Genomic DNA, 20,641 nt, shown 5'->3' on the forward strand with positions numbered 1-20,641 from the left:
GGGGGTGGGAGGGAGGTGGGAAAAACTGCTGTAGTTCCAGGATTGAAAGATGGAAAAACTTAGTCTGAAATACCTAGCATGGAAAAAACTTGGAAAACATCTCCATTCAATGAAGTTCAGTAGTCAGCAAATTTCACCCCTGGTTTGTGCAATTAGAAAGATCCCATGTATGTCAGCGTTTTTAAGATGGTAGGTAACTCCCCACCTTCCCCAGTTAAATAAGTAACTCCGACTACTTAAGATACGGTTTATAGTGAATAAAAAGCTGACTTCAGAAATCTGAAAACTTTGCAACTCAATGTTACCTGCTTTATCTATGAAAATTATTTTTCTGCAAGTTCTGACTCTGTTCCCTTTGAAGCTTATGAGATACATAACACACCTCTCCAAGAGCACCATGTAATTTTCAAATAGTTGCTTAAAATAAAAACACTTGCAGAAAAAAATTGTTTGCTGTTAAATGACTCAGCTGGTTGCTGCTCTTTGGAGAAAGGCATGTGGCTCATGAACTGTATGGTCATTTCAAACTCATATTGTTATATCTTTGTACCCACATATAACTACAGTGCTTGAGGTTTAAGCTGTCATGTTTAAAATTTTACTATCTATGAGAAATGTAAATATACCTGGTATATGTGAGCTGTTTCCATTTTGCAAAGGAACTGCTGCTTTTCCCAAGGTAGCACTTAACATTTTTACCCTGTACTGAACCTTAGGTTTAAAAATGTTATGCAATACCTGCATTGAAATAGGAATGTATGTATTGCTTACAATTGACACTACAAGAGTATGAACAACTGTACCCCAAACTTAAACAAAAAACAGTTGTGAAAAGAAGCAAGGTATGAAACATGAAGCAAGGGATCCCCATCTCGGTGACAGTGGCAGACCTGGGCACGCAGCACATTTATAGTCCTGTTGGAAGCTACGATCGATTACTGTTTGGCATAAGGATTCAACCCTAGTATGCAGGAACCGCATCATGTTAAATGGATGAGGTAGAAGTTCAGCTGGAAGGGGATTGATTGACTAATGTTGTGATACATGGAAATCTAAGGGTGTTTTTTTCTCCTTCTGTAGAGGGTTCCAGTGAAGGATTGCAGAGGTTATACAGTCATGTGATGCTTTGATTCTACCTTTGTGAAACTGATAGGAAACAGTCCTAAGCCCAACAAGCATTTTGTTGGTGATTTATAATTCAAATAGTGCAATCTGTTAGAGTAGCATTTTGCGCCCTTCAGAAGCATACATACAGAGAAAGAAATTGCTGGGGGGTTGTGTGGTGGTTTTCTGTATTTGTTTTCTCGGTTTGGTTTTTAAAGTGTGTTGTTTGTGTGGAGTGTAGTACATCTGTTCAGAATGTTTCCGCATAAACCTTCCTCCCTATCACTTCAGCACGTTGTGTAAACAACTAGTTTTAAGGCTGGTATTGCCATGGCTGTGCTGAACTGTTAAATGCTGTTGAGTTGTCATCTCTTGTCAAAAACCACTACCTTGGTTACCCGTTCATCAGGGCTTTTTGTTTTAACAAGTGTTTCTCTTCTTTAATCCTGTATGCAAAAGAGGAATTATTTATAAATACTTCCAGAGCTCTTAAGTCACCTACTTAAGACCTTTTCTCGTAAAAATCACTTTGCTCCGGTGCCTACAAAATGCTTGACAGTCATTAGGTAACTAATGTGCTGTGACCACTGCTTATTACGCTAATCATAATTAACACACTGATTTCCTGGGCTCTGTATGTTGTCCTGTACTGGGGCTGTGGTGGTCCTCTTGGTAAGTTTGCACTGCATGTACAGCAGTACGGCTGCGATCCTGTGAGGGCACCAGCGATAACGTACAAGCAGCTGAATCTGAGCTCACTGGAGTTGATTTTAGAAGACCGACCAACCAACAACAAACCAAACAAAACCACCAACCAACTTGTAGTGGGCTTTGGTGTTGGTCCTGTATGGGAAGTGGGACCCACGCATATGTGAGGCCAGAATCCCGAGTCAGAAATAAACTGAGCGTCTGATTTTGCTCACAGGTTAAATTTTTCCTTACCCAGTGCAAAGGAAGCTGCCTCACCAGCCCTGAGGGATACCCAGCTTTCTCAGTGGCTGCGTGCTGAATATTTAATTTTCTCACGAATGAGAGAAGACATGTGGCAAAGACATTATTCTTTGAACTATGTGTGGTCGTGAGTAAAAAAGGAAGCGTATTAAGTGTGCACAGGGCAGACAGAGGATAACTTCAACTTTTATTGTGTCCCTTGTGAAATAATATTTTCACGTAGTCGCTGAAAAATCTGGTTTTGCATGGTTCTTTTTAGAACAAGTTAGGCAGTGGAAATATATATGGCCATTCTACATGGAAGTACCATCACTATGCTGATTTTAATAATCATCACCACCACACCACATACACCCCCCCCCCCCCCCCCTCGTTTTCTTTGGGAAAGGTTTGAAAAAAAATTTTGTAAAGTCATGTACACTTAAGTTTCCTGCTGTAGAAGTGTGTGTTGTATAATCTGATAGAGTGCTGTTTGTCAGTTAGGTATTATGTTAGTTGTGTGCTTTCCTAGTATAAATTCTCATGCTGTGAAATAGTACTAAAGCCTTGACAGTGAGAACCAGGAGTTCTTAGTCGTTTTGATGAATTGACTTAGTCTTGGAAGTGTAAGATAGACGTAGGTGCTAGGGACTGATACAAGGTAAGAAACTTCAACAGCCTGTTCACTAATACATTTCCTTCCATCCTTTTCTTTAAACAATAAATTGCAATATTTTCAACAGATCCCCTGTAAGCAGCTTGCAGATTCGCTATGATCAATCAGGCAACAGTTGTGGGGAAAATTTGCCCCCAGTAGCAGCCAGCATAGAACAGCTTCTGGAGAGGCAATGGAGTGAAGGACAACAGTTTTTATTAGAGCAAGGCACCCCTAGTGACAGTAAGTACTCACGTTCTCTTTATTACTTGCTTTTGTTAACTGTGTTATTCAGAACTGCCATTTGCCGCTTGTCCAAGAGTTTTAAAAAACCATATTTTCTGCTGTGACTGGCAATATAACTGTAGTGTATCATTGTAACATAGTTCTTAATGCAGCACCAGGCTTCAGTAGATTACAAAAGAGTTCTCTGTATCGGCTGTGTTTTTATGGATGGAGAAATGGTGTCATGCAAGAGGAAGTGACTTGCAGATCCAGCGAGTTGGTTGCAGAGTTCGGAAATGAATTCTGGACTCTTAGATCCACTACTGTAAATCGCATAGCACAATTCCCCACAGTTGCTTTATATTGTGTGATACAAATTGGCACAATACTTTTTATCGTTACGTTTTTAAGTTTTTAAACCTAAACTGCCTACTTCTGTTGCTATTTAAAAAAAAAAAAATTTCAAATGTTAGGCAGGTCCTACTGGTCTTTCTTATCTTTATTATGTTCTGCGTTTGTGGTGACATTCTCAAAGCAAGCAAATTGTTGTTTTCTCAAGTTATGTTTAATAGAGTGGAGTAGTCCAAGAATGAGTATGTTAAAAGCGTGAGTGATGAGTAGATCACTTGGACCTCCACATTCAACAGTGTATCGGTATCAAAGACAATGATTGAATAAATTTTTAAAAAAATTGTTTAATACAAGGTTAGGGTTTGTGTTATATTTTATTAAACATATTATTCTTCTCGTTGGTAGTGTAAAGTGGTATCTAGTTGGTATTTTTATGAATGGTATCCTGACAAAAATGCTAATTGTGAGGAAATTCATGCAGGGATAATCCTTTAAACATGATAGCTGGAGGACAGGTTTAGCTAAGTCTTATTGCATCTCATTTGGGCTCACTGAGGGTTCCTTTGTATGTTCTTGAAGAGGAGGGATAAAAGCTAAATCCTTGGGAAATGACCAGATGTGCCTATACCAGTAGACTTATGTCTGTAGTAGGCCCAGAGGTCATGTTAAACAAATACAATTTAGAATTTGGGGTGGGGGGGTGGGGTGTAAAAGGCTATCCCAGTGGCTTTACAGTCACACTCTAGTGCTAGCTGGGAAATCCAAGTTCTGAAACCAAATTGGAGTTTGAGAAAACTGTGCTTGGTAAAAATCGGGTTAGTACAGAAGGTGATGCCCTTTTCTGCAAAAAAAGGGGTGGTGACTGCAGTGCTCACACAGTGCTCCCTGCTGGGGGATCTGCAGATCGCCGCTCCAGGCAAGGGAGAGTTGCGGCTCCCGGCGAGGTGCGGAGCGGTGCTCGGATGGCTTTTTCATTGGTTCTGCAAGTTCATTGATTGTACGAGACATCAAAACAGAAACCCGCCCTTTTCACAAACGTGCTTGTTTTTACGTAAATGGTGTTGGGTGGTTGTATTGTTAGTGGAATTTGTATTTGTTAAGCTTTCTCTGTCTTGATAATGTTAAAAATGCAGCTGAAATAGATCATCACACCCCCCCACCCCCCTGTGATTAACCTGTGCTACTAAAATCATACTATTTTTGTATTCTGGTTTGGGGATAAGTTAATCGTGTTCTGCTCTTGGCTTAAAATGAATGTCAGCCCTAATGATGTGACTTCATCTGTGTTTAAGCTGGGGTGTAGAGATATTACAAAATTACTATCACATGCTACGTACTTTTTTGTGCACTTTAAATTACATGAAATTGATCCTAAGCTTTCCACTTAGTCAAGTTTCTGTGATGTATCCCTCAGCAATAATTTATATTTTCACACATGACTTCATGTTAGTCTTAAATGGTGATACAGAAATAATAAAAAACCAAAATGAAATTATTCATTCTTTGAATGTGGTTGTGAAAGATAACATGCATTTTTACCTTAGTTTTAGGAATGCTTAAATCATTACACCAACTTCAGGTTGAAAACAGGCGTTTGGAAGAACAGATAAAGAATCTGACTGCTAAGAAGGAGCGGCTTCAGCTACTCAATGCACAGCTTTCGGTGCCCTTTCCAACAATAACTTCAAATCCTAGCCCTTCTCATCAAGCACATGCCTTTCCAGTACAAGCAGGTACGTAGAGGAGAGTATTAAAGGGTCGAAGTAATTTGACCATGTATTTATATGAAATACCTATTTCATCCACATGTGCCGTTGGTGGGAGATGCATGTACACATAGGATGAATATAGACTAAAATATTCGTTGGTGTGTTTAAATGTTTAAAAGTCCATTGGAAGGTTATACGAACCGTTAGTACAGGTTTCAGTGCGGTTTCTTTTTTACCTCACTCTGGAGCACATCTGCTTGAATCTATTGATTCACTAATTATTTAGTTAATATTTACTATACAGCAGTGATTTTAAGGTTGACTTTACATTTTCTATATTTACCTTTAACATTATTTTGGAGTAATTATTCTGAATCTTTTTACATGTTACAGAAATTTAACCAGTGTGTGTTTTTTGAAATAATTACTTTAGCACCTAGCAGTGATTCCTTGAACAGCAGTAAAAGTCCTCATCTGGGAAACAGTTTTTTACCGGACAATTCTCTTCCTGTGTTAAATCAGGTAATTTTTATTTGTTTCTACTAAACTTAAACTTGTTACAAGTTAACTCATCATAGTCCTTGCACTGATTGTGCTATGAGGTGAAATTTTATGCAGCTGAGGGGGTTTTGTTGTTTGTTTTTACACCAGGAGATAACCTCCAGCGGACAAAGCACCAGCAGTTCATCAGCTCTTTCCACTCCACCACCTGCTGGGCAGAGTCCAGCTCAGCAAGGCTCAGGAGTCACAGGAGTTCAACAGGTCAATGGTGTGACAGTGGGGGCACTGGCTAGTGGTATGCAGACTGTAACCTCCACCATTCCTGCAGTGCCTGGTGTGGGTGGAATAATTGGAGCGCTGCCAGCCGGCCAGCTGGCAATCAATGGAATTGTAGGGGCTTTAAATGGGGTAATTCAGACCCCAGCAACAATGTCACAGAACCCTTCTCCTCTCACGCATGCAACCGTGCCACCCAATGCAACGCATCCTCTGCCAACCACGTTAAATAACAGGTAAGAATTTGCCGATTTTATGATTTTCCCGACAGTGCCTGCTGTTCTTCAGTTTCGCTATGCTTTGAGCTGGCTTACTCAGAAGGTACTATTTCTTCTGAAGCCAGTAACTGTCAAACTGGGTTCTGCTCCTGATCTGTGAATGAAAGTAAGAAGGCATTTAATGGAAGCACAAATCGTCAGAAAAGATGTTTTTCTGTTTAGCTTTTGGGAATCCTAGTGTCCGTTTATTCCTGTTTTTTAATCAAGTCACATTCCCAAACAAATGTAATTATGTAAATGTGCTTCAGCTCTTTTTTTAGTTCAGGAAACAATATTCTTTGTCATGCCGATTGTTCTTTCAGGATTAAAGGAGCACTGGAAAAGCTCCGTTTGTAGCAGTAAGGAGGGGGAGGGGGAGAACAGTATACGGTCGTGTCATTAAAGCCGTACTAGGCATGACTGACCCGAGTGGTGATCCAGTGGCACGGTGTTTCCGGTTCTCCACATCTGACTCCAGAGACAACAAAAGCAGTTTCTCAAGCCGTGTTCCTAAGGACATTTAAATGCATAAACACACCCCGGCTTGAGTATTCGTAACAGCCCTTCCCCAAAGCCAGGTATCCTCAGCGGCATAAACTGCTGCTGCTTGAGCTGCAAGGCAAATGGGTAACAAAAGGAGACAGCTGCTTTCCAGGAGGGGGAGTGGGCTGCTCGGTCTGGGAGTATTTTGGGAGAGAGCAGAGCCTGGGCTGACTCATCCCCCCTGCTCCCCTTCCCCCCACCCCTTGTATTGTCCTTTGCTGAGGAAGGAGAACTGCGGTTCTGTGTAGAAAGAAATGCCTGCAAATAGGGAGTGGATTACTTGTCTTTAAGTAGAGTTTATTTTTGGAGATTATGGTGGATTACCCACCAAAAAAGGGCGTATGTGATTGGAATGATGCAAGGGATCCCTAGTTTTGTAGGTTCTTTTTCCAGTTTCTTTCCTTGCTGTTTGTTTGGCAGCTCCTGAATATTCGTGTACCATATAGTTGTGTGGTATCGCTTCAATAGGCTCATAAAGCCTGATACTTTCAAGTGTATCCCCTTGTTTTGATGTGCTATTATATTTTTATTGAGGAGCTTATATTTTTCATCGTTTATGTCATATATGAACGTAATATTTCATAGGTTAAGCAAAAGACATTCCATTACTGAAAAGTCACCTTCTTTCTTGAGTATCAGAGGTCTGCTGAAACACAGAATTTTGTGTTACTCTCCCCAAAAGTGTAAGGAGGAGTGAGAAATACTAGACAAAATCAATAGTATTAACCAGTTGTAGAATACTTTCCATTTTCAAGTAATGCCAGAATACCCTGGTGATACTGCTGTTTTCTCATATGGTTTTGTAATACACAGATTATTTATTTCTGACTCTTTATATTGCAGAAGTTCTTCTGTCTCTTTTTGGTTGTGGGTTTTTTTCTTTTTTCTTTTTAATATCCATCTTAAGTGCTTAACTCTTGCGTGCGTAGTCTAGTAGTAGACTACTCCCTTCACGGGGAATACTGCAACTGGTGTCCTGTTCATAAGGTCTCATTCTGACGTTCAGCATAGTCTGGAATGCTGCAATGGTTCCCTCATTTCTGCTACAACAAGCTTATGATGTATGGCTCTGCCAGCATTTCCATTTCTCTGTCCTTGCATGATCTCTCTGCACTGCTCCCTCAATAAGACTAATTTAAAATTAATGTTAATATTAAGTTTAAAATGCACTTTTCGCACAATTATCTGCTTTGTTGAGCTCATCCAAATGATTTGCTGGGCCCCCTTCCTTTTGAGGTTTTTCACAAGTGCCCCTATTTTCTGCAAGTTTTCAGTATTTCTAGTTGTATATTTAGCGGAAAAAAGTTCAGGCTGAGCAAGCACTAATGCTGCTTAGTGATGGTATGATTTTAGTAATGACAAGTACATTCCTCAGTCCTGTTTCTTCCATTACAAATGCTTTGGTGAAAAATACAAAAAAAATATTTCTGTTACTGCAGCTAAGTTGTGAAGAGGCTCTGGGATGACTTTGAATGAAGGAAAAAAAAAAACCCAAACCCACAGTATTTTCCACTGATTGAGATTATTGGTTCCGAAACTATATGGGACGTTATTTGTTCCTGCCGCTTGGAGTTCAGTGCTGTCTCAGTGGCAACTAGTTGACTGTTGAGTTAATGCTAAATTCCTCTGGGTATCACTGAGCTTCGAGCTGCGTAAGTGGGGAGGCTCAGTGTAACGAGCCCAGGCAGGCAGGGAGGTTTGCTACCATGCTGTTCCGAGCTCTGAACCTGCTTAGATCGCGTGGTGGTGATCAAGTTTGGAGATGGTTTAAATCAATGTTGGCAAGACGCTGGAAAGTGGCATGAGAACTTAGCCCCACTTTCTAACTTTTGTGTGTGGTTCAGTAATTAAAAGGCTTCCCTGATGTTCCTGTAAGTTGCTACTTATCATAACTTCCCAAGCTTCAGAACCCGTCTGGACAGTTTCATGTGAAAAATAGCTAGATTATTCGCCAATACATGAAGACTTCTTTATGCATGTTGTCCTTATTCATGTGAGCTCTTTAACTGTGGATAGACATGGAGGGGTGAGAAAACAACAGATTTGCACACTGCTGTGTGAGAGAGTTTCAAATTCTAGGTAAAAAAGCCTACATTCATTTGGCAGAGAAAAATACTCGATCCTTTTCTGGGAAAAAGATGGCTTAATACAGATTGCTAGCAGCTTGGGGATACGTGATTTGAGGAAGAAGATAGGATTGTTTCTTTACCTTCTTGCCACCAGAGAAGACCGTAGGATGGAGAGTTTCAGACTGATCGTGTACCTTTTAATGAGAAGTTAGAAAGCATTAAATTTACATTCCAAGCTGATCTGGTTCAGAGAAAGCTCTGTGGTGAAATCCAGTGAACCGCCTCTTTGGGGAGGCTTGGGAGCTGCAGTGTTTTGTCTTCTGCAGTTAGGTTTTGTTTCTGCACACTTGGATCTCAGCTGCTGGCTGAGGGTATTTTCTTTCAAGTGCCAGTCCAGAGCAAGAGGGAAAGCAGAGCGGATAAAGAGAACAACAGCAGGAAAAAGAAGTGCAAAGGTAAAACATGATATAGGAAAAAAGAAAGAATGAAAAACCAGTGGAGAAGATTCATTCCAGTATAGAAGAATACAGAAAAAGTGAGGTCAAAAAAGAAGGAAATAATGGTAATATTAGTCAAACGGAAGGTACTTATTTTTTTGCAGTTGTTACAAATATTTTTTATACAATTGAATTTAAAGCTGTTTGAAAGGATTTCAGTTAATCTGTGAGTGTCATCATTTGAAAGTCAAACACATGCATAGATCTTGCTGATGTTGGGCCTGAGTTTGCTGTTGTAGCTCAGGAGGAAAAATCTAGGTGTTCCCTTGGATAGATGAAGTGTCATCTCTGCTTTCATCAACAATCAAACAAACATTGCTGGCAGTTATTGGGGAATAAATAGAGTGGTGTTATCCATTTTGTGTTCTGTCGTGTTAAGTCCCTGGTGTGTGCATACCTGGAATATTATGTGCAGTTCTGATTATGTAGGTTTATATAATACAAGGGAAAAAACGGTACAGCAAGAATAATCGGAGGCAAAATGGCTTGCACAGGACAAAGTCAGTAGAATTGACTTGGCTAGGGAAAAAGACCATTGACGAGAGGTTTGAGAACCATGAGAGTGATAGAAGTGATAGTAACAAATGTTGTGAAGTAAGTAGATGATGGGGAATCATAGAACCATTTAGGTTGGAAAAGACCAATCATTAACCCAGCACTGCCAAGCCCACCACTAAACGATGTCCCTAAGCACCACATCTACATGTCTTTTAAACACCTCCAGGGATGGTGACTCCACCACCTCCCTGGGCAGGCTGTTCCAACACCTGACAACCCTTTCAGTAAAGAAATTCTTCCTAATATCCAGCCTGAACCTCCCCTGGTGCAGCTTAAGGCCATTTCCTCTTGTCATGTCGCTTGTTACTAGGGAGAAGAGACCGACCCCCTCCTCGCCACAACCTCCTTTCAGGTAGTTGTAGAGAGCGATAAGGTCTCCCCTTGGTCTTCTCTTCTCCAGGCTAAACAGCCCCAGATCCCTCAGCTGTTCTGCATAAGACCTGCTCTCCAGACCCCTCACCAGCTTCATTGCCCTTCTCTGGACACGCTTCAGCACCTCAATGTCTTTCCTGTACTGTGGCACCCAAAACTGCACACAGGATTTGAGGTGCGGCCTCACCAGTGCCAACTACAGGGGCACGATCACCTCCCTGCTCCTGCTGGCCACACTATTTCTGATACAGGCCAGGAGGCTGTTGGCCGCCTTGGCCACCTGGGCACACTGCCGGCTCACCTTCAGCCGACTGTTGACCAGCACCCCCAGGTCATTTTCTGCCTGGCAGCTCTCCAGCCACTCAAACCCGAGCCTGTAGCGCTGCATGGGGTTGTTGTGACCCAAGTGCAGGACCTGGCACTTGGCATTATTAAACGTCATACAATTGTCCTCGGCCCATCAATCCAGCCTGTCCAGGTCCCTCTGCAGAGCCTTCCTACCCTGCAGCAGATCAACACTCCTGCCCAACTTTGTCATCTGCAAACCTCCAGAGGGTGCACTCGATCCCCTCATCTGGATCATTGATAAGGGTATTAAACAGAACTGGCCCCAGTACTGATGAGCCCTGGGGAACACCACTTGTGACTAGCCACCAACTGGATTTAACTCCACTCACCACCACTCTTTGGGCCTGGCCAACCAGCCAGATTTTTATCCAGCAAAGAGTACACCCGTCCAAGCCATGAGCAGCCAGTTTCTCCAGGAGAATGCTGTGGGAAACTTTATCAAAGGCTTTACTAAAGTCCAGGCAGACACATCCACAGCCTTTCCCTCATCCACTAAGCGGGTCACCTGGTCATCGAAGGAGATCAGGTTTGTCAAGTAGGACCTGCCTTTCATAAACCCATGATGACTGGGACCCGGTTGTCCTGTAAGCACTGCGTGATGGCACTCAGGATGACCTGCTCCATAATCTTCCCTGGCACTGAGGTCAGGCTGACAGGCCTGTAGTTCCCCTTATGGCCCTTCTTGTAGATGGGCGTCACATTTGCTAACCTCCAGTCAGCTGGGACCTCCCCAGTTAGCCAGGATGGCTGATGAAGGATGGAAAGCGGCTTGGTGAGCACTTCCACCAGCTCCCTCTTTACCCTTGGGTGGATCCCATCTGGCCCCATAGGCTTCCCATAGACATAGATTTCCCAGTCCCCATAGGAAATAAGTAGTGCAGCCCAGCATGTGCTTCCCATAGCGTCAAGGCCATCCAGTGAAGTATGAATCAAAGTTTTTAAGTGCTGCTTGCCCTGCCCCAGCAGCGGAGAACGGTGCTGCTCTGAGTATTTTCATACTGGCTGGTTAATACAAAGGAAATGTCAAAGTGATCATGGAGCCAGGCTACAGCACGGTAGGTACCGTAGAAAGGCAAGATAAATATTATGTCCTGATAGAGCTAAATGATTGTAGCCTAACTGTATGGGTTTGTGGCGGATTTAAGTTGATTTAATTCCTTACTACCAATCACAGCTAGTAATCCTGCCATCCTGTTGGTCATCCTATGCACACCTTCTTGCTGGTACTAGTGCTTGTGTGTTCATACAACAACCTCGTCTACATTAATAGATAAATCTTTCAGCGTGGTTTGTATTGGCTTAGGTTTCAGCTCAGTTCCCAGGAGATGCAGCACATTGTGCAAGAGCTAGTGTTAAGGGCGGGACAGAAACATACAGCTGAACAGGAAATATTTAACCTTTCAATAGCGGGGTAAACCTGTCATGAAAATGCACCTTAATAATTCAGTGGGTTTTTTAAACCAGTAAAAGCTGACACTGGTACCGAAAAGAGTAAATGCAGCTGTGTTCCTGGTCTTTGGCTCCAAACCCTTGTTCATGCTGTTGGTCTTGAAGTGAGCTGGCATAGCTGAAGAAACCCTTTATTTCCAGACCCGTTGTCAGGTGGATCAGTTCCCTGCTGAATTTCCTAAATAACTGTAGAAAATTTTATGTAGGCATGAAAATAGGGAGTGGGAGGGAAGTGCAGAGGTAGCCTGCTTCGTCCCATGGCAGCACCAGTTGGCCCACTTCAAGGCTGAATGTGTTTGCTAAATTACAGACCAGGTAGAGGCAATAGTGATAGATTTGAATATAGCAAAGATGGGAATTAGAAGGAAACAAAGACAAAGTAAACGCTAGTTAACGAAGTATTAAAGGTTGGCAAAGAGATTCTTATAAAATCTGGCCTTTCTGTGTAAAGTATTTGAAAAAAATGTGGAAATGGTAATTATCCAAGCTTGAAATAATGTGCACGTAGTAGGCTTATGTTACAGGCAAGCTGTTGCTGTTGCTTAGCATAAATGAGACTGGGGTGGTGGTGGTAATGCCTAGGTATGTTATCAAAAAATGCAACTGGACAGACAATTTAATATTTGACAGTGTGCAATCAAAATGCTAAATAGGAGCTGTCTACATACATCTTTTCTTTGCTTCGATGGAAAGCTGAAGTAAAAAGTTCTCATACTTTCATATAAACTACAGTATTACCCTGTCAAACCCTACAGTGCCTCGGGACTAGGATTGCTTCCTGACCAACAGAGACAACTTCTCCTCCATCAACAGCACCAGCAATTTCAGCAATTGCTAAGTACACAGCAACTCACATCGGTAAGTTTTCCAGTTAATTATGATTTATTCCTTTGTTGTATTCTAAGGCATGGATAAACTCCTCAGCCTAACACGCATACTAGAAATGTTTTAACTTGATATTACAGGTTTTGATGGTCTTTTAGTTTTTCAGTGGCTTCACCCTTTTTTGGATGGTAGTCATGCTAAATTACAAGGTGTTGTTGGGTTGTGCGTATTGCTAGAAGAATCATTCCCTAGTGCCTTCAGTCCCATTTCATCCCGTGTGGACATGGTGCCTTGTGTCTCTCTCAGCAGCAGCTGTGGGCAGCAGAATTAGGGACCATATATGGGTTCTAACAGTATCGTAAGCTATTCTCCGATTCCACTAGGACTGTAGGAAAGGATCTTTGGGTGTCATCTCGTGAGCTGCCTTTGCTCTGCCTTGCAGTATTCATATATAGGCCATTAGGTAACTGGATTAACTATTTGTATGGTTAATTGTGTCATTTTAGTACTTGGACAAACACAGTCTGATACTCTTCTTGGGTATGTTTCTCCCGATAGAGGCCTGAGGAAGCCAGCAGGCTTAGCTGAACTTCTGCTGAGCTACTGATTTCAGGAAATTTTATAGGCACTTTCTTCCCTTTCCCATAGCCTTGTGGAACTTCGTTAGTGTAACCTAAATCAGCCGGGATTAAGTTAAGGGTTGCACTGACTGAAGATTTGGATAAGCAAGAACCCAGGAAGGAGCCATTTTTCATAATTAAGTCTTGATTTAATTTTTTTTTCTTGTATTACTCAAGGAACAACATCAGGCCCTTTTATATCAATTAGTACAGCAACAGCATCACCACCACCAACACCATCAGTCTGAAGTCCAGCAACTGCAGATAACTGGAGGAGCACAGATACCTATAAACAACTTACTTTCAGGCACACAGGCCTCACCACTGAATGCAGCTACTACCAACCCATTCCTTACCATCCATGGGGATAATGCAGCTCAGAAGGTGACAGTAAGTATATTTCTCACCTCATTTTCAATGTAGTACCTCCACAAGGTAACTAAAAGATAAGCAGCAAGTTTTATGCCTGTATTTGCAACTCAAGGATGGTGGATTTCTTCTTTATTTTTCTTGGGCTGCACTTCATGATGTTCAGAACTCTGTGAGCTTGTAGTCGCGTACACCGAACCTGTCTGCTGCACGCTCCTGCTTCCCTGGATCAGGACACCCATCTGGTGACCCTTGCCTTCCTCTGTAATTACGACTGCAGCCCTGGTCCTCCTCCCCCCACCTCCTTCCCCAGCCTTGTGTCCACTGTTCTGTAGATCATTCCTTTTACTGCCTTGCTTGAAGAGTTTGTCCTGGCCAGGCCTCAGGCACTGTGGAGCAGCAGAGATTAGCTGATGACTTGCGTGATGAGGAGCCCATTGCTGGGAAGTTGCAATACGTATTAGGAGCATGGGCTACATGTGCCTTGGTTCTGGTGCGGGAAGATGAGGCTGAGCAGCTCCTTCGCTTGATAAGAGTTAATGCAACCCTTCCTAGACCAAAAAGGAAACAAGACACATTTTTCTGGCAAAGATGTTTCCTTGTCTTCATTATTTGCCAGTAACCTCCACCCCCAAGACAGGAATTCTCTCTTCAAGGAGTCGGAGAGTAGACTTCATTCTCTAAGGGTCATTCTCACAACTAAGATGAGAGGATGAAGGGAAGGAGCATGTGGAGCTTGTGAAAACAAAGGACGAGTAGAGCAGGAAGACAAAAGTTGCAGTAGTCCTTGGAGAAGACAGCACGTGGCAGTGGTAGTGCAAAAAGGGCAGCTTGTCTGCAACAGCAGGTGGGAAGAGTTTGGGGCTAGACATTGGTCCCTCTCTGCTCCCCACCCCCAAAGCTGCCAGCTACTTCAGGGGCACAGCAGTGGAGGACTCGGGCAGCTGGGCTTTTGTGGTACTTCCCAAACGTAAGGTGAGTCACAAAACAGAAATGATGGATTTTCCTGGAAGCAGCTCCCTTCCGTTTAAAACCAGGAGCGTTTGCTTTTGTTAAGCTTTGCACGTGGCCGGCGTCACTTCCCAGCGTGGCCCGTGGTGGTGGTGCAGCTGTGGTGCAGGCTGAGGGCTCGGGTACCATCACGTGCTCCTTCCCGGTTGCTGCGGGAGCAGGAGCGCTCTGTCGCAGGGGCCTGCCCCGTGTCTTGCCTGCATTTAGAAATGGTCACAATTTGTTCGAGTCTGTTTAAAATTTATCTCCTGTTGTTTTCTACAAATTAGTAGTGAACGGGAGTGGAGACCCTGTATTTGGTTTGCATCAGAACAAACTTCTCTATGTGACCTTACTTTGAATTTTTTGAAATGGCTGTTACTGGGTTTGGACAGCGTGACCGGGCAGCACTGGTGTATTTTAAAAATACACTGTTACAATTCTAGTTTTTGTTCTTCTAACAGTTAGCTGTAAACCATTCCAGGAAATCTCAGAACATCTTTTGAACATAACCCTTAGAAATACATGTCTTTTGACACTGCTTTTATTATTTTATTTAAAGGTTAGAACTGAGACAGATTGCATTGGATTGCTGAGCTATTTTAATCCAAAAAGAATTTTTAACAAATTCTCTATTTGCCATAAAGTTTGAACTTTTAAATCTCATTTCCAGTTGGAACAGGTTCTCAAGCATTCCTGAATCTGGGTGAATGAGATTAGGTTTTTGTTGAGTCCTGTTCGATACTTGTAGGAAACGTCTTTGTAGCCATTTATGAAAGCAAGCTGATCGTGACAGGGGAAAATGGCAGTGGTGTTTCTGTTCCGCTGGAGAAGGGCAGAGTCCAGCCCTCTCCAGTGGGTACAACGTGGCAGAGGCCACCTGGTATCTGTCCTGACCACGGTGCGGTTCGAAGGAGAGACCAGCAGCCAGGAACAGCAAGTCTTGTGGGCTGGAAGTAGAAGCAAACCTGGTGTTTCCTAAGGCTAGCAGTGATTGCCACGGTAGGCGTTGCTTCACCACCCGCCTAGGGCCGCTCCTCTAATTACTTTCCCACTTTTTATTCTACGATACACGATTATGCTTTACAGTGCAAAAGTTACTGCTTAGATGGCTCTAGTGACTGTACCTCATCTGCTTCGTCATTTGTATGCATTTAATTGTGCTTAACTCTGTATTTTATAATCTGATTTTTAGAAGTATTTTCTTTTACACAGAGGCTCAATGATAAAACTGGACCAGTTGCATCAGAGAAGAGTTGATGTTTGAATGATGCTTGAGAACTGCATGTCCTGCTGTTAGAGCACTGCATCTGGCTGCAAACTGCAGTTTTCCTTTCTGCAGATTGAAGAAATGCAACAAGGAACTCCTACTGCACAGCAAAAGGTTAATAGTTTTCATAAAGGTAGTTTCAGTAGGCTTTCACTTGCTTTCTTGTTGCACTAAAATGGATGTACTTCTCCATGTTTCAGACTGTGAAGTAGATAAAACTCTGCAAACCATAACTGCTTTGTCAGTAGGGTGGTACTAGTACAAATTCAACCGCGGAAGAACACAGTTAACTGCTCTAAATTTAAAGGCTGGTAAGGTGTAGGCAGGGGCAGGTTACTTTGGTTTCAGAGCAGTAGTTGTAAAAAACCAAGCCAACCCCGGCCCCAGCCAGACTGATCTGCTGCTGCAGTTGCAATAGATCCTTTCAGACTGAGCTTGTAATGGCAGCTGGGACTTGCCGTTTGTCGTTGCTTTTTTACACACCTATTTTGAAACCTGACTCATAAGGGAATCCACTTCTGACCTTTTTATTCCTTTGAATTCCTGTTGTTATATAGTGGGAGTTTTTCCTGAGTAAGAATTACGGTATGGAATCCAAAGTTGATTAATTTTGGTGTAGGTTTTAGAGTTCTGAGGTTTTTAAAGGAGCCAGTTTGGTTCCAGTGACAGAATTTTCTTACCAGATGAGCAGGCCACACTGCCAGAAGTCGGTGTAGTGTCTGGCCTAAACCAAGTGCCTGTTGCTACCTCCATTTTGTGAAGTGGCTGCAAACAGCTGATCATGCACTAGCCGTGTCCCTGTTAGCAGCGGGAATATTCTGTGTTGCACCAGCAGCCTTGTTGTTCTGCCTTTACTAGAGGTGTTTATACCACTGTTGATAGCTCAGGCAGATTGTTACCTGGGTCACATTTCACTAATAAATTACCAAAAAAGTGAGTTAGTATTTCCCACTCAAATTTACCAGTGGTTGAAACGGGTGAGTGTGTATTAGAACACTTCAGACAGTGGCTGATTTCATGGTGTGAGTCTATGCAGTGCAGTGAAGGGCAGTTCAGATGGGGGTGATGACCACTAATCAAGGGTAAAGGTGGGAATTATTAGAGGAAAAGACCCAGCTGTAATTAGACCTCCACTGTGTACTTATTTGGAAGAACATGTTAATTCTGCAATATGTTTCTTAGTTAAACATTGCACAGTTCTTACCTCATTTCTGTAAATAAAGTTTTGTGAATGTTTTGTATTGTGAAGAATTCATAAGAAAACAGTGATATTTTGATTTGTAATATTTCTAATTAGTAGATTTAATTGAGAAAGTAAAAATAATTTATTTTTATATGTTCTGGGGAATTTTTTAAAAATGTCACAAATCACTTTTGTAGATACTTTACAAAAGTTAACCAGTAGTTTATTTTACTTACTCAACCCACTGGGGGATATTCTGTAACAATTTGTACAAAAGGTAAGATGGAAATGTGCTGTTATTTTGACTAGATGTAAAATTCCAAATGTATGAAAAGATATGTACAAAGCTTTTGTTAATAAACTTTAATAAGTTGTACACTGCTTGGGTGAATGTGTGCCTCATGAAAGAACAGAGCATTCCTGTTATCACGTGACAGGAGGGATTTCAGTTGCACATGGCCACTAACATTTATTACAACAAATTTTTAAAAATGTTTCGCATGTAAATTTTTGCTTTCAAGAGACACCGATGCAGCTGCAGTACTGGCCAGGGACGTTTCTGCTTACGGGATGTAAATGTCCAGTTGCAGCCTGTGCCATGGTTGCGCTGTCACCTTTCAAAGAGAAATTCCTGTGTATTTCCTGTAAAGGCAGCTCAGTTTTTTTCCCAGGAATTTTGCTCATTGTCTGCAGAGGGGCTGGGGTAACCACACCGCTGAACTGGCCTTTTATTTCCCAGGCAGCAAGAAGGAACTTGACCCCCTGCTGTCACGTGAGGTTTAGGGTAGTACAGGTTCTGGTAGATGAGGGATGTGCTACGGCTCCCTCACCATTTTTAGCCCCCTGCTAGTCAGGTGTGGCCTCAGGCTGAGATGAGCTGTCGGAACAGGCAGGAGGAAGGTGGTGCTGCCACAGGCCTGGCCACTGGTATGTTGTTCCATGGGTCAGGTCCTGTGGACTGAGTATTTTTGTTTTATTTTCAAATGGGGAAAACTGGAGTCCTGAAAGAAGACTGGGTAACTGAGCTAGGGGAATGTGAAACAACATCTGGCACAGCTGAGGGCATTACTCACCCCCACCCTCCCACCTGCTGAACAGTTGGAAATACTAGTGGGATTGTCAAATTCAGACTATTCTTAAAATCTCAGTTTGTTCGAGATTGGTGCCAGAGGCCAAGATAGCCATCAGTGGGTGTTTTACAGTACCAATCAACAGCAATTGAGTGAAAGGGACAATTACAGAAAGGGACCACATCAAAGCCAAGTTCAAGTGAGGGCCAGATGCAGCCAAACCCAGCCTTGTCTCAAGGACTTTGCAGGGCCTGGCACCAAAGATGACAGTCTGTGCCTGATTTGGCACCAGCACCGTAGAAGCCAACACTGCCATCCCCGGGGAACGTCGGATGCCAAGGCAGCCCACGCTGCTTCACCGGTCACTGAGCTGCCCCCAAATGTGCTGGGAGCTGCTCGGGGCTCAGTGTCACAAGAGCAGCACAGACCAAATGCGCTGCATTTCGGAGGAGTTTCGTGTTAACAGGCTTTTGAACTTTCTGCTGGTTTTTTCACTAAAATCCAGCTCTACTGCCAACAATGACAACACACGTTGCAGTTTACAGGAGCCAACGGATTCTGGCCAGCCTACGACTTCTCAGGTCAGGGTTTGCCAACTCTAGCCCTTCGAGCTGTGTTAGCAGCTACTCTTTCAGCAATACCGTTCTGTGATATTTGACTGATTTTCTGGTGCCTGTTTTTCATAAGCTGCAAAAAAATCTCACTGTTGGCTCTGCCTAAAGAAGAGCTCTTTTAAAGTCAGACACTCAATGGTTCTGTTGTTTTCAGACCCTGTCACCTCATAAAAAGGTCACATTGCAAAATTGTTCCCTGAAACAACTTTAAAAAAAATTACATTATTAACTGACAGCTGTAAAGTTGAGGATAATATAGTCCAAATGTTCAGAACAACAGGACACTGCAGAACAGCATCTCTCAGTCTTTCTTCTAGAACTAAACCCAAATTAGAGCACTATTAACCTTTACAGCATCATAGTCTGCTCATTCACTTCCATACAGTTCTCAGGGTGTAATTTTACAAAAGTCTGATGCTTTACCTTGGCCTTTAGACTGTATCCTCAGCCTGGGACAGCAATGCTGCCCTGCCTGGCAATCTGCCCCAAATGCTCCTTTCCATAGCGTGTTGCCTGTCCCATCAACAGGGACATGCAAAGATGCTCAAAACAGACTCAGGTCTGACTCGTTTAGGAGCAAGTCACAGCACAGACCCTCTGAGGCCAAAAGCTTTTCATGCACAAAGTCAGTGCAAAAGGCACTTTTAAGCTACAGCTCACAGCTGCCCAGGAAAGAAAAAATACTTTGCTAGCTGGCAAATATTAACATTACTTAAAGGAAATCTGCATTCCTTGCTAGAATGAAAGCTGTAAGAAGTCGCTCTGCTCCCAAGCCTAGAGAGACCTTGATTTTCATGGACAAAGTTTTAGGAAAACTGGCTTTGCTGGTGGACACCAGAACCACGAGAAAACAATGCCTGGCTATGGTTTAGCATCACATCTGCCCTCAGTCATCACAGACTAGATCTGCTGCCAAAAGGGGCAGTTGTCTCCTCAACCAGGGAACACCAACAACCCCAGGAGAGGACCTGAGAGGCTCTGACCTTCCTCCCCTCAGCCAAACACAACAGCTCAAGCTTAGGCTGAGCCAACTCCTTTGGCCCTTGAGGACCCCAACACAAAGTAAGACTGGATGGGGTCTGGACGAAGCTTTCACTTCATCACTACATGGATCCCTCCCAGACAGCGCTGTCTGAGTATCTGGTTGCAGAGAGGAGGTCTACTGCTGCTGGACACTGACTCAACATTCCTCATCCCAAGACCTAAGCTGCCACACCTGTGAAACACCCTTCCAGCTCCAAGTGCCCCACCAGTGCATCGCAAAAACTCTTCCAGGTCGTGACTATGACGGTTGGGTCATGGCGCAGTCCCACTGCGGAAGAGGCCGGTGCATTTCTCTTACACAGCCAGCTCGCCTCCTCTTTGAGGCAGCCTGATTCTTCAAGCAATAAGGATGCAATCCATCAATTCACTGCCACCCAGGCATGAGCAGCACCTGTGAATAGACACAGACAGCTATCCCTTCAGGTACTCAACCTGACAAGTGTGACATCTTTGCCCAGCCTTAAGGATCTTCCCTCAGATAAACTCTGCTTCTTGGTGTGGATGTTCTTACAAATGAAAAAAAAAAAAATTTTTTTTTTAAAAAAAGAGAGTTTCTTACCTGTAAGTGGTGCTTGTCCTTCTTCCTCAGACCCCATCCGGAAGAGAAGCTGAAGGTGCTGGGCAGGCAGGACGCCATTATTGCCATGTACACAGCAGCGATACGGCAAGTCTTGAGCAGGTACTCTTACACATGGAAGTTTTAAAAGATTTCCAGTGATGGAGGTGTCAAGTCCCCCCAGGTCCTTATTACATTTGCCACTGGATTTTTTTGCCCAGTATTTAACTAAACTATTTCTCACTCCAAACTGAGA

The 20,641-nt window shown here is 43.0% G+C and overlaps 1 protein-coding gene across 3 annotated transcripts in view; it reads left to right on the top strand.

The window, feature by feature from the left end:
• The window catches only part of MLLT10 (MLLT10 histone lysine methyltransferase DOT1L cofactor), a 128,481-nt gene extending 111,004 nt beyond the window's left edge, over positions 1-17,477 (top strand). For 2 of the 3 annotated variants that reach the window (XM_086466547.1, XM_086466548.1), the window contains 7 exons: positions 2,778-2,932; positions 4,810-4,998; positions 5,408-5,496; positions 5,626-5,987; positions 12,600-12,702; positions 13,467-13,679; positions 15,847-17,477. In XM_086466547.1, the coding sequence (XP_086322673.1) occupies positions 2,778-2,932; positions 4,810-4,998; positions 5,408-5,496; positions 5,626-5,987; positions 12,600-12,702; positions 13,467-13,679; positions 15,847-15,915 (1,180 nt within the window). In that variant the 3' untranslated portion in view covers positions 15,916-17,477. The remainder of the gene's footprint in view (positions 1-2,777; positions 2,933-4,809; positions 4,999-5,407; positions 5,497-5,625; positions 5,988-12,599; positions 12,703-13,466; positions 13,680-15,846) is intronic. The other variant, XM_086466549.1, reaches the window with a different exon arrangement.
• The last annotated feature ends 3,164 nt before the right edge of the window (positions 17,478-20,641 follow it).

This window comes from Leptosomus discolor, chromosome 6 (assembly GCF_034619465.1).
Source record: "Leptosomus discolor isolate bLepDis1 chromosome 6, bLepDis1.hap2, whole genome shotgun sequence".
NCBI lineage: Eukaryota > Metazoa > Chordata > Aves > Leptosomiformes > Leptosomidae > Leptosomus > Leptosomus discolor.